This window comes from Podarcis raffonei, chromosome 6 (genome assembly GCF_027172205.1).
Source record: "Podarcis raffonei isolate rPodRaf1 chromosome 6, rPodRaf1.pri, whole genome shotgun sequence".
NCBI classification, from domain to species: domain Eukaryota; kingdom Metazoa; phylum Chordata; class Lepidosauria; order Squamata; family Lacertidae; genus Podarcis; species Podarcis raffonei.
Genome location: NC_070607.1, coordinates 78,864,176 through 78,878,225, shown reverse-complemented (window position 1 = coordinate 78,878,225; position 14,050 = coordinate 78,864,176). Strand labels below are relative to the sequence as shown.

The window sequence follows — 14,050 nt, the reverse complement described above, 5'->3', positions numbered from 1 at the left end:
GTAGTCCAGCAACATCTGGAGGGCCATAGACTCCCCATCCGTGATCTACACAGACTGGCAATGGCACTCTAGGGTTTTGAACCAGTCTTTCCCAGCCCCTTTACAAGAAGAGAGATGTGCTCTGCTAATGGATCTATGACCCTTCCTCTGTTAGGCAACTGTCTACATTATCAAATGCAACTGATATATCTGGTGATGCAGATTCTTTTCCATGAAAGGCCCACAAAACATTTCCATTCGCTGTTGGCCAAAATGCATGCCTGCAATGGTGATGCATAGTTCAGACTTACGGCTGCATTTATTGTGTATGTAAAGATCTTCATTGATGGCCAATAGGTTTTTGCTTGTGAAGGTCTGTCTGTAGAGATACTGTGAAGACTCTAATAAGGTTGTTTCCTTGTGAGGAAGTGTGGGCCAAGTAGTCTGCACTCCAGTGCATGTATCCACTACCATCTTTGCCTTCCCTTCCTTCCCCCAAAAACCAACTAGGCAGAAGGGGGAGGCAGCTGCAGGAGTTTTTACCATCGTTCTCCCTCTATTATAATCCCCCTTTTTACAGTTAATCTGTGGCTGTAGAGTTTTGTAGCCAATACATCAAGTTTACTAATTTAACACATAGCATAGTCATTTGCTTGGGAATGCCAATTTGGCCTTGGAGGTTGTGATTGGAGCCTCTACATGTTGTAATATATGGTATCTGGTTGCTAATAATGTACCTCTTGGTGAGCATCCAAAAGATGTTACCACAATGTCCTCTGAATAAATGGTATGACTTTAACAAAAACAAAACTTTTTAATCTGCAGCTAATTAATGCAGTGAACACACTAGACAGAGATGTCCTCAATCAACTGCATGTGCAGCTTATGGAACTAAGAAGCTGCAAAGGGTATAAGCAATGTAACCCAAGGACTCGGAACATGGAACTCGGTGAGGGGTCTCTTATCTTCGCCTTTTTTAGAGTGTTTAAAGTAACTGAGGTGGCACTTTTGCAAAAGACTTGTAGATGAACCATGAAGTATATTAAACAGGAAAACTAGATGAGGGTATACTGTAATCAGAAGTTGAACATTACCTTATAGAAGTATTTTCTGATAAACAAAATAATGAGGTGCACGGATCACATGGAAAGGTCTCTACCTTCTGCTAAATTTATTGTCCTGCATTGATACAATCACTGGGAATCAAGAAGTCATAGTAAGATTTTGAAAACCAGAGACCAGTTTAAGGGGTACATATGCTTTGTTTGTTAACTTTCTAAGTGCATTTGCAACGGAGAACAGCAGCAATCAGGGAAAGTGTTGGGGGCTTAACCCAGTGGCCACAAGTGTAAGTTTAATTGTTCCATTAATTTGTTTCTGTTCCAAACAACTTGTCTTAACTGACCAGATGCTGCAATAGCAGGGAGACAATGTAAATTTAAAACAAGGAGCTTGACTTTTAACCTCTCCTCCAAGGGGGTGGAACCAAAATCTTCACTCAGAGTGCAGATCCTTAAATCTCTCTGCTTGGAAACTTTCACAGACAGCAATGTGTTTTCTTTTAATAAGATGCCTTTCCCCTTTTTAAATTGTGCCTTACAATGTTCTTTCCCCCACTCCTGTGATCATTGCTGTATAACCAATAATATTTTCTCCCCCTTTAGGCCTTAAAGATGGAAGTTATGAGCAATACAGGTACTACTAAAAATATAATTATTTTCTCCCCAGTGAGCAATAGGTTATGGGAAGATATGGGCAAGAAGACTTAGGCTGTGGGGTTAGAACTAGGATACTCTCTCTGGGTGGCTCCAGAAGTTTGGGTCCCTCTAGCTATTTCATTGGTAAATAGGTTTCATTTTATAGTATAATTCTACAGTATAAGAGGGAAGCGGCAACTTGGGTATAATATGAGTGTAGTCAAGTTGGGTGAGGGAGACAAAAGACTCTGCTACAGAAGATCACTGTCAAGGTGCTGGGCACAGGCCTAAGCATGCAGCCCCGCTATACCTACCTTATACCTACCTTAACTCTTCCCTCCTGTAACAATACTTGTGTAGCATATGAAACATACTAAAACCCTTCTCCCCTCCCCATTCTTCTGTGCTGTAGTGCTGGTGGTTTTCTTGACATGGTTAACTTTTTTCTCTTTTTGTGGCTCGGACATAAGGCAATTTCAACGTCGAAAGTGGCCAGACATGAAGAAACCATCTTCCAAGTCACTGTGAGTTGGGAGCCTTGACATTGCTCTCTCTCTTTTGCATGCAGTCCATATTTGTAGTTTCATCTATTCTTGCTCTTAAATCCTACTCTTCCTAATGAAGCGTCAGGGAGAGTGATGACTCTAACCTCTTTAACTGCAGCCAATTAAGGTTTAAATGAGTTTGTGTTGTCCTGCTCTGTAGCAAGGTAGGGTTCAGGCTGGAGGCAAGGCTCAGTTGGTGCTAGAAGAAGGCAGAACTCTAGTAGTTGCTTCAGCAACAAACTGAGACTGAGCCCTGAAAAATGGCAACAGCTGCACCCCAGTTGATAGTCCTATCTGCAGTGCAAGGTGTTTGCTCCAGTAGCCTCAGACTGCGACTGCAGAAGTGAGACCTGGGTGCTCTGTTCAATGCAGTTCTCAGCGGTTTAGGACAGCACAATGGCTCATCTGCTAGAAGCACTAGGAGCTCATCTTGCATGCCCTTCTGGTTCATTGTTGTTGTTTAGTCGTTTTGTCGTGTCTGACTCTTCGTGACCCCATGGACCAGAGCACGCCAGGCATTGTAGGGGAATCCAACTCCAGGTTTCTAAAGGGCTAGAGAAGCCCGTCTTCTCCAGATCTGGTAGACTTCCCTTCCCTCCAGGAGTTATTGGAACTGTAGTCCAAAACATTTGGGAGGCGCAGTCTACTTTTAAGGTTGCTATTGCATAGAAGTGTAGGTATACGACTACAGAGGTAGGCCCTCATTATTATAAGACAGTATTTGTTCCTCTGTCAGCTGCACCTGTAGAATCAACCTTTCTTTGTTGTGCTAAACGAAAGCTGTAGCATATGTTGAAATATGGTGACTCCAACACTGTTACTTTGAGAAAAATCTTTGGTAAGAAAGACAAGCAGTCCATTACACAATTAGGAGGTCAAAATCATTGAGCAGAAATCACGGCAGTGATTTCAGAATTTTGTACAATGCTTGCAAGAAATGTGAGATCATTTAAATGACCCACATACAGTGCAATGAAAATAGTGTAGACATAGTTCTCAACACTGAAGATTCATCTAAAAGTCCAACTGCTGTTAAGAAAGGTAGTTAGTGAATGAATGAATGAATGAATGAATGTATCCTTTGCTTCTGTGTTGTGGGTGATGCACAGTGGAAAAGTATGCCCTTTGCATGGCTCTGCTGTGAGAACAGATTGCTTTGCTCTTCAGAGAGTGAATTAATTAAATGTGTGTTCTTTTTCAGAGGACAACTTTGGGAAGGCTGGGAAGGCTAATTTCCTGCAACTGCTGGACCTCAATGAGGATATAAACTGGCCAGAACTTGAATCTTTGTACAGACTTAATGAAAGTGCGTATGATTTCAGACTGAATTATAACATTAGCCTGGAGGACTGGATAAACTTTGATGCTAAGGTAGATAGGATGTTTGCACTGTTATGCAATCTAAATAGACACAGTGACCTTCTGGGGAGTACTTTCATCCAACATACGGTATCCCTTCTTGAAGCCCACTGGTTTACCTGCTTTTGCTTTGGGTTATACCTCACTTGCTTCACAAGCTATTTTACTTCCACCAATCACTGCAGATACTGTTTCAAGAAATGGCAGCAGAGAAAACAAGGGTGACCCATTGAGAGACTTGGAATCCTAAGGGGCAAAACTACATCGACTATTTCAGTGGAAGCCAAATAGCCCCTCTGCAACTTCATCTACAGCTTTAAATGGCATTTGAAAGGACAGACAAATGGAAAAGGATCTCTTTCCCCACCTACAGATTAGGCAAGTCAAAATTAGACACAGTGGTAGAAAATTGCTACTGAGGCACGCAGGATATCGTGGATATTACTGAACAGATGCACAGACTCGGCACTAACAGTCTTCAGGTGTTTGTCTACCACAGAAGCCAGTTTAGTTCACAGTTCACACATCTACCTTGGCTCATGAGGAAATTGAAATCTTCACTCAGTGAAACCAGGTTTCCAGCATGGTACTGTAAATATTCAGTGTCCTGTTTCAAAAGAAATCCAAGTTCAGAAGAATTGTTACTAAAGTGTTGGCATGCCCCAATTCCATTTCTGAAAAGTCACTCCATTGCATAATAAAAATTCAGAATTTAGCCATTTTTAAAAGCACTGCAAAATTAAAAGCAGTTTGTGTTATGTCTTGAATTTTAACAAAGTTGGATTTGTATTAAGTCTTTGTGGTTATATTGTATGTTCAAAAACCAAAATTACTACTATAAAAGAAAGCACTTGTTTACTTTTATATTTGTTTGTTTTAAACAATGGTTATTATTTTGTGACCAATAAAAATGCAGGTTTCAAAAAAGAAAGAAAAAAGCACTTATGGGCACAGTTCAGCGGACAAGTAGGCACACTTTACCCAACGCAGTGCTGCGTTTTGTGCCTCCTTAGAAAAAAGAAAAGAACATACTATTTGGAAGCAGTTTTAGGAACAGACTATCCAAACTCAAACTTACAAGTTTTCCTACAGCATACATCACCTGTCCAAATTCACAAGCTGACCTCAATTTTCAACTTACTTGTTTTTCTTCCAATGTACTGCAGCATTCAATCACAGAGAGAAATTGGTGTTTGAGATATTTGCAATGTAATGAATCTTCAGGTAGTGTACCTACACTTAGGCAGGAAATACCAGCTGGCCAAATACAAGATGGGGGACACCTGGTTTGCCAGTAGTGCATGTGAAAAGGAAACAGGAGCTACTGGACCACAAGCTTAACATGAGTCAACAGTGGGATGCAGCAGCAAAAAAAGCTAATGCTCTTCTAGGCTGCATCAACAGAAGTCTAGTGTCCGGATCAAGGGAAGTAATAGTCCCACTCTATTCTGCCTTGATCAGACCACACTCAGAATACTGTGTCCAGTTCTGGGCGCCACAATTTAAGGAGGATGTTGACAAGCTGGAACATGTGCAGAGGAAGGAAGAAAAGATGATCAAGGGTCTGGAAACAAAGCAGGTGAAATTCCCTATCTCTTGCATGCAGTGGCTGCATTCAGTTGGTTTTTACCTTTTTCATGGTGCTCTAATTTTAAAAGAAGTCTGAGGGTGGCAATAGCAACTGTTGTGTGGAGGGGGTAAAAATTTGTGTTAGTTAAGAATACAAATTTTTCCACCCCTTTGGAAGTGAAGTAAGCCTTTACTTCTCCCATTTGGTTGTGTCTTGGAAAAGAGGACATCTTAAACATCTTACCAGCACTTGTAGATGAGTTTTGGTAACTGGAATGTAGCCTGTGTTAAGGCATAATGGGAACTTTTATCTCTTTGATTACCAAGAAGCTTATTAAGCCACAAAAACTCCCGTTTCAAATAGAAACCTTTATTTACATTATTAACAACATCCAAACAAAACAAAAACACAGAAAAACAAGACCATATGACCTACCCTTTTTTTTTAATGCCAGCCCACAGGAGGCTTTTTTTGTTATGTAAAGATCAATTATTACAAGCAATATTTAATGTAAACTAACTTTGGAGTCAATTCTCAATACTGTATGCCTTTCTCCTGAGATATTAAGAAATATTGCTCTCAGTTGAATGGTTTCATAATTGCTGCATTGCTGTCACATGACAGTCTGCTACTAAATTCGATGTGCTGACCTGTGCAACATTCAAATAGATTGTTTCTGTTGAAAAATGCTCCTCACTTATTAAGGCAGCCTTCCCCAGCTTGGAGCTGATGGGAGTTGTTAGTCTAAAACATCTGGATTGCACCAGGTTGGGGAAGGCTGAATTACAGGAAAAATCATGAAGACTGAAATTATGTATTTATCTCAACACACAAACTGGTTGGATAATCCATACAAAGGTGGGAAGAATGGATTCACTACAAAGACAATTAGGTCAGAAGGCACAAATACCAAACTAAGCTTATTGCCCCATTCAGCCATGTTTACTGTACTTATCATACAAGCCCCCACCCCATATAATCACTCTTGGTACTAGAGATTGCATTGCAACAGAATGAGAGTTTTTAATCATGCACTTCTGATTCCAGGTATCATTTGAATCAGCACTGCTGAGAACGTTCCCAACAATGCAAATTCAAAACGCATTTTTATATATATTAAAAAAGGTGTGAATACTTTTATCAAGTCTGAACTAATATCTTTGGATTCAGCCAAAAAAAAAAATCAACTGGGGAAAGGAGTAACATTCTAAATAGCAGATTAACCAATGAACAGCAGGTACCACCACATTTCAAAAACACAAACAGAATCAATCAAAATGAAAAGGAGGAGGGCAATAAGTAGTTTATAAAAAGAGAGGTCACACTTCGCCAAAGTAATCAGAGCTATCATGATTATCATATTCGCCTATAAAAGTTAAAAGTCTACTCCCATTTTATAGGCTTGTGGGTCTTTTACTATGAGGTTGTTACTGGTAGTATCAGAAAGAGGCTTCTGAGAAGCGGAAAATATTTTGTCACACTTTAATGGCAGACCTACAAAACCAAAAGATCTGATGTGCACAAAGGTGTGCATGTGTACAAAATACTCCCCTGCTGACTTTAATGTGTGAGCAAACTACACAACCATATGTGGAGGTTTGGAAGGACGTATACTTCAAACAACAACAACTCAAAGCTATTTTAAAACAATATGTAAATGGAAAAAATGCTTTAAAAAAGCAACCCTAAAGGACGAGGAAGCACTTGTAACATGTGAGGCACACTATGTGCAAATCAGAACACAATTCCAGACCAGAGCCCAAATGTGTTTTAAGTACAAATAAGCTTTAGTGAAGTTAAATAAATAGATGGTGGACTACACAGAACTGGCAATATTTATACCTGTACTCCGCATACTAGCAGTTTTGGGGGTAATCACAGACTGCTTGCCTTAGAACAAAATCTCACAGAATTACATGCTTCTGCAAAGTGGAGCTCAAATTTCATTACTAATCAAAATCACCAGTTCACATATTCAAGAGAACTATATTGAATGTGCAATGGGAATAGAAAAAAAAACTCACACACCACTTCAGACATTTTAGTCTACCTTTCTTAGAAAGATCCTGTTCTGAATCACTACAACTTGTTTAAAACTGGGAGGAATCAGTATGTATCTGCATTATTTGACACAGAGATGATTATGGTGTTTCTGACCTCCAGCTATTAAAAATTGCTTAGAAAATAAATATATTTGTTACCAGCAGAGCAATAAAATGTGATAACCAAAATCATTTGTGCCAATTAATCAGATGTATCATCAGGTGTGCTTTCTGATAGACACTTAACACAAAAAACATGTTCAGAACACCACTGAGGCTTTCTTAAAAGTTAACCAAATGTCCTAGAGCAGAGGCTCTTTCATTTAAAAGACAGGTTATATTAAAAATTCCACAAATTGATTTGACAGCTAAAAAGAGCCTGTTTGTCATCAAATTGCCATCTATAAGAAAAAAGTAACAAAGTGCACACATAAGGTGTAGAGAAAATATTAAAAGACTGCTAAAATATGAACAAATGTTCTTTTAAAAAACCAATAAATGAAGTTCTAAATAAACTGTCGGAGACCAATGAAAATAAGATAAAGGCCATAGTTACCCAACTCCAAAACCATTTAAATTAAAAAAAAAAAAATCCTATCTGGACAACTTGGACTAAACTCGAGTTTACAGAAATTATATTTGTTAAATATTTAGCTTCACGAACTCTGCAAAAATGAGTTAGTGGCCTACAAAAGTCATATATATATATAGTACAACATCTTAAGATCATATTTACAAAATGTATTCACAAAGAGAATCTCTCTTCAAACTGCAATGCCTTGCCTTACGTTTTATGACATTTAATGGCAAAAAAGATGTATGATTATTGCTCAAATGCCCATATTGGAGATATTATGTAACAGTAATTCAGACTGGGCTTGAAAGGGGGCAAGAACTTGCCTACTTTAATATCCATTGATTCATTATTATAGGTATTGCAGTAACCCACTACATACAGCATTTTATAAAGTGCACAAAACTGCACATCAATATGGAAATCTTTTATCATGATTATACATATTTAATCTCTGCATACCCCTTTGGCGCCAAAGAGCGTGATTCAGAGGCTGCAACAGCTCATTTGCATTGCCACTTGCACATCAGAGTTCCGACACCTGGGAGTGAGATTGAACAGCAGCATGAATGTTCAGAGCATTGTTTTGTTTTTAAATCAAGGCCAGAAACTACATTCTATCAGAGGCTCTTACTAGAGAACTCAAGACTATTACCAAGTATTTTCCAGGCACTTTGGTCTGCCTGTAGTTAAAGGGCTTTGGATAGCTACAGTAAATAGAACTGGTACAGACCGTGTCTATCCAACACATTTACTCAAATGGCATTGCCAAACACACGTTGCTAAAGGCAGAGTGCCAAAAAAAAATCACCCTTTCTCTTTTCTTTTTGTACATTATACAGTGATACTTTGCTTCTACTCCTCCTCCTATCCCTCACCACCCAAAGGTCCATAACTCATGAAGTCACTTAGGACATCTTCACGGTAAAAAGAAGTGGTATTTCCATAAGGCTACATGTTGCCATGAAGTTCACGTGCACTTTTTTTTTGTAATACTTAGTTCACCATCATCTATGGCATCAGCCTGTTAGGAGATCATAGCTGGAGATGTCAGCAGTATTTCTGCAGGAAAAAACACAACACACCAGTGAACAAACAACAGTGTAAGAGAGGCAAACTTTGTAATCAAGCAAAATTTTCGCTGACATTTCTGAAGGTTAAGGAAAGAAGTATAAATAAATACTGAACTGGTACTGAAAATGCTTTTAAAAATATAGATTCATTTTAGGGGGAGGGAGATTGGGAGGAAATGGCCTGGTGTTGAGCTTAAGTTACTCTAAGGCTAGGATTGCAGAGCCTTGTGTATTCCGTGAGTAAATCTATTTCAACAATGAACCTGGGATGTTCACAGGCAATAGCTGTTCCACAGTAGCCTTACCGTTTTATGTAAAACCACCAAGAGAGAACCCAGTGGAGAAATAGGGGTTTGGGCGTTTGGGAGAAATATGAAAGGGTGCAGAGTGAGCAAAAATTACAACCATGCAAGTCAAACCTTATTTTCTGAGCCAGGGAAATGTTGAGAAGTTTCTGTTAATGTTCGCTAGGCGCTGGCACTGGCAATTTTAGGGGCTGATATGCATATGGAGATCTAAAGAGCTGCATGTGGAGAACCAACAGTTATAGCCATCTTACCTGGTCTGGACCCATGGGCATTCCTGACATAGGCATAGTATTAATATTCATTTGTCCCATGTGACCACCGTTGCTGTTCATGTGCATCATGTTGTAAGTTGCAGGGTTCCCTGAATGGCTGAACTGTTGCTGTGGAAAAGAACTAGGACACAAGAAAAAAAAGTGTTCTCAGATTCATTCAGCCACTGGCATGTTACGTCATTGGCATTACAACTATAAAACCTCGTAATCCCTTCCATAATCAGTTGCAGAGACAGTTGTCTCACCACAATGTCTTCAAGATCAGATGTGGCTATATGTAAGGAGTTCACACCAACCTGTGGCTCTAGAGATTGACTAGTGCTATAAACGAATGAGCCTATGATCAACAAATGAATAAATCCTTTGCTTTAATAAAAAAGAAAGGAAATGCAAAAATGATGGATCAGTGTAAATCACTCCCATCCTAGGATCTCTTCATCCATTGTCAGAAAATGTTTTGTTAACTTAAGCCTACCTCATTGAGTTTTTAGCCCTGCACATAACCAATCTGGGGGAAAATAGTTCAACATACATAGATTTGGACACTTTCATGTTCCTTTAATTTTTTTTAACAACACATCCTGTCTTGATCAGCTTGTTTAACTTTGTGAAACAAAAATAGGCCCCATATCTTTGTGAAATATGCAAAATTTAAAAATTTGAACAAATATTTTGAAATCTTCTATGAAACAAATTATTTTAGGGTTGTTGTTTTTTAAAGAATCTGGGTGCAAGAGTGAAGACTGTCTAGATTGCATGTTTTTTAAAAATCACACAATTCAGTCTGCTAAAAGCTATGTTCTTCAGTTCTCCACAGCCACAGGCTCCCCTTTCAAAACACTAGTTGAGATATCTGACTCTCACCTGCTCCTGGCCATATTTCCTGATGGCCAGCCCTTCATTTCAGGAGTTGGATACATTGGTGCAGCCTGAGGATGCTGCATCATGGGATTTTGTGTGGGTCCAATTCTTTGAGCCATCATGGAATTGGGTGGGCTTGATACCCTGCTAAAGGCAGGGTCTGGTTGCTGGGTCATTCCTTACAAAATAAATAAGATAACAGTTTGGTGGTTATGACACTTAGCTATTTTTTGCTGAAGGCACATGTGTCCTCTAATATTTACAGAATTTCACTCTTGTGGTTGCACAATTTCTCTTACCTGATTCAATCAAAAAAGCCCTGAAGAAAGGTACCTTTGGAGCATGGTACAAATGAAAGGCCAGAAGGGAATAATTCTCATGGAGAAGCAATGGTGCTCAGGAGAACTGCACTTTGATTCCCAAGTTAATGGTAAATTTCCACCCTTAGTGTTACCAGCTTGCATTCACTCAAGACTCCCTCTCCTTGAAGGGGCCATAGCTCTGTAGTAGAGCATCTGCTTTGCATGAAGAAGGTCCTAGGTTCAATCACCAGCATCTCCAGGTAGAGTTGTGAGAGAACTCCACCTGACCTCATGGAGAGCCACTGTTAGCCAGTGTGAACATTAATGAGCTACTTGGACCAATGGTGCGACTCGGTATATAAAGTAGCATCTTATGTTCCCCCATCATGCAAGTTTGCTTTTCTCAGTTTCACTTGGTCCCTAAACATGGTTACAAGGTACTATAACTTACTAATGTTTCATTGTTTGTTGTTGTAATTTCAGATCTAGCAAAGCAGAATAAAAAAACATCAAATGCTTGCTTTTTGTTGCCAGACCCTTCCTGTACAAAAAAGTTTTCTTGCAGAATTAAGTAATGACTAAGACATAATTCAAATCAAAATTGAGAGAACCAATGAGCTGTGAAATTACTGTATAAAGATCATGAATTTTACAACATTTCTGCACTGTGGCTGTTCTATTTTAGATCATTCGGCTACAGAATATGTCAAATCCCTCAAAACCCCACTTTCTCCCTCATTCCAAAATATTGTGCTTATACTCTTCTATAAAAATATTCTAGCTTTAATAAGTTTTTTTGTAATTTACTAAGCCCAACAGCAGCCACAGGAAATAGAAGCAAGTAAGATACAAATGAAGTAAGTACCATAATTGGCTGGGTATGAAAATTGCTGGGATGGGACTGGAGCCATCGGAGGGCCTGTAACAGCACCATCCATGCTTCCTGAGGTGGTCACATTTGGAGGAGGACTGAAGGCTTGAGACTGCTGCTGTTGCTGCTGTATCATCATGGCCATTCTTTGTTGTCGGATGTGGTGACTTATTATCTCCCTGTTTCGCTGCGCCACCATCTGAGCATTAAGGAAGCCTTGCTGCTAGCACCCAAAGAGGATTGACAAAAAGCACATTAAAGAATACAAAGCAAGAATTATTAAGTTGACAAGGGGGAAAAAACATATCTTAAGAGTTTTATGTCCATGAGCAGCACCGGCATTTATATTAAAAAAGCACAATACAGTCTATTTTTCTCCCATTAATGAAACAGTAGAATGGAACAGTAAGAAAATACACATTTATTCTGCAGTAATAAGTAGCACAGTGTACAGTAACTGTGGGGAACCACCTTCGGCCCTCCAGATGGTGCCCCATTGGCCTTGCTTGCAGTAACATTTGCAGGGTCAAAGTTTTCCCACATCTGGTCTACAGCCTATATACCAATAGCAAGCTTATTCTCTTTGGGTATACCCTTACGCAGATATCCATGCACAAGTTATCAGCAGCTTGGGGAATCCCCAAAGTTTGTCTAAGTTAAAAAGAAAAGGTAAAAGGAGGGAACCAAAAATGACGTAGCAAACAGAATGCTGGCTTGATGACTACTGGAGTGTTGAAGGTGGTGGAATGGAAAACAGGAAAACGGAGGTGGCATGGAAGGGAATGGAGCATCCTGGAACAGATACTAACTGGGTGGCTAAAACCCCAAACAGCAGCACTCCACACTGAAACATTTTGTTGCAGGTCTCACTTTGTGTAGCTTGAACATTCAGCAGGCACTGTGGCTTATATCCAATGTGGCACTAAGCAACTTTTCTGTCAGTGCAAAAATTTATGATTGCACAATGAGACCTTCTCTCCACCCCCCCCCTCACCCTGAATGTGTCCTTCCCAAATCTTCTCCAAATGGTTGGGGAAACCAGCAGAAAATATTAAGGGGGTCACAAAAGGAAAGTCCCATTGCACAGGCATAATAAATATTTGTACTGACAGGACGGTTACTTAAAGCTAAATTAGATACAAGTAACTGAATCCATACTTGCCAGACTAGCATTCCTCAACAGTTTCAATCCCCAGATTGGTTCTGGAATACAATGGTACCTCGGGTTAACAACTTAATTCGTTCTGGAGGTCTGTTCTTAACCTGAGGTACCACTTTAGCTAATGGGGCCTCCTGCTGCTGCCGCCGCGCTGCCACTGCGCGATTTCTGTTCTCAGCCTGAAGCAAAGTTCTTAACCCGAGGTACTATTTCTGGGTAAGTGGAGTCTGTAACCTGAAGCGTATGTAACCCGAGGTACCACTGTACTTTTCGATGATTGCATTTGAGATCCAATGCCTCACCCATGTGAACAGGAATGGCAACAATGGTAAAACAGATTATTGTAACTCCAAAACAAAAATACTGACATTATTTAGGGTGACATATATAGTGTTACTTCACCAGTCATATGCCCCAACTGATGTATGTCTAATGATGACATGATTCATGTAGAATCGTCTTCTGGTTTATGGTTATGTTCTATTGGACTTTGATCCATTAAATAAAAATGTGTGTGTCTGCTTTAGTGTTTTAAAAGATGTATGAAGGAGGAGGAAAAGAGAAGTAACAGAAAGCAGAACTGGTAGAGGTAAAATAACAGCAGAAAGTGGGAGGCTACTGTATAACCTGATTAGTAATACTTACTTGTGATCCCATTTGTGGGGGCATAACAGGTCTCATCACTGATGCACTACCAGGGTTGGGGTTCTCCATTTTTATATCAAGTGCTTGACGAGTCTGATTCAAAAACTTCAGAAACAGAAAGCAACAGTGTGTAACAGAACCATGTCAAAATACATCAAACAGGTTTCTATAAAACCCATGCTACACTACAAACCTAGGCAAGAGTAATAATTAAAAAGAAGCTTCACTCAGTGTGGCTTATTAAGTGTGCTGAAAACACGTTTGACTTCATGCCCAAAGGCGCACTCCTCCATTGTCTCCAAGGCAGAAGGATGCCAACAAGGGCCATAAATATACAAACCTAATCATTAACTTAAAAGGGACGCGGGTGGCGCTGTGGGTAAAACCTCAGCACCTAGGACTTGCCGATCGCATGGTCGGCGGTTCGAATGCCCGCAGCGGGGTGCGCTCCCATCGTTCAGTCCCAGCGTCTGCCAACCTAGCAGTTCGAAAGCACCCCCGGGTGCAAGTAGATAAATAGGGACCGCTTACCAGCGGGAAGGTAAACAGCGTTCCGTGTGCTGCGCTGGCTCGCCAGATGCAGCTTGTCACGCTGGCCACGTGACCCGGAAGTGTCTGTGCCTATAGAGTGAGATGAGCGCACAACCCTAGAGTCTGTCGAGACTGGCCCGTATGGGCAGGGGTACCTTTACCTTTACCTTTTAATCATTAACTTTCATACTGATACTTAATAGTGCAATTCAGAAAATGCCACTGTTTTCATCAACCAAATCCTCCAGCAGTATATAATCTC

At 40.0% G+C, this 14,050-nt stretch overlaps 2 protein-coding genes across 14 annotated transcripts in view; one reads left to right on the top strand and one right to left on the bottom strand.

The window, feature by feature from the left end:
* SULF2 (sulfatase 2) overlaps nucleotides 1–4,444 on the top strand; it is a 193,667-nt gene extending 189,223 nt beyond the window's left edge. For all 3 annotated transcript variants that reach the window (XM_053394190.1, XM_053394191.1, XM_053394192.1), the window contains exons 18-21: nucleotides 805–928; nucleotides 1,644–1,674; nucleotides 2,147–2,200; nucleotides 3,423–4,444. In XM_053394190.1, the coding sequence (XP_053250165.1) occupies nucleotides 805–928; nucleotides 1,644–1,674; nucleotides 2,147–2,200; nucleotides 3,423–3,453 (240 nt within the window). In that variant the 3' untranslated portion in view covers nucleotides 3,454–4,444. The remainder of the gene's footprint in view (nucleotides 1–804; nucleotides 929–1,643; nucleotides 1,675–2,146; nucleotides 2,201–3,422) is intronic.
* A 1,059-nt stretch (nucleotides 4,445–5,503) lies between these two features.
* The window catches only part of NCOA3 (nuclear receptor coactivator 3), a 100,410-nt gene continuing 91,863 nt past the window's right edge, over nucleotides 5,504–14,050 (bottom strand). For 9 of the 11 annotated variants that reach the window (XM_053394181.1, XM_053394180.1, XM_053394187.1 and 6 more), the window contains 5 exons: nucleotides 13,258–13,362; nucleotides 11,448–11,676; nucleotides 10,284–10,458; nucleotides 9,399–9,540; nucleotides 5,504–8,828 (listed from right to left, as the gene is read on the bottom strand). In XM_053394181.1, the coding sequence (XP_053250156.1) occupies nucleotides 8,817–8,828; nucleotides 9,399–9,540; nucleotides 10,284–10,458; nucleotides 11,448–11,676; nucleotides 13,258–13,362 (663 nt within the window). In that variant the 3' untranslated portion in view covers nucleotides 5,504–8,816. The remainder of the gene's footprint in view (nucleotides 8,829–9,398; nucleotides 9,541–10,283; nucleotides 10,459–11,447; nucleotides 11,677–13,257; nucleotides 13,363–14,050) is intronic. The other 2 variants (XM_053394189.1, XM_053394179.1) reach the window with 1 other exon arrangement.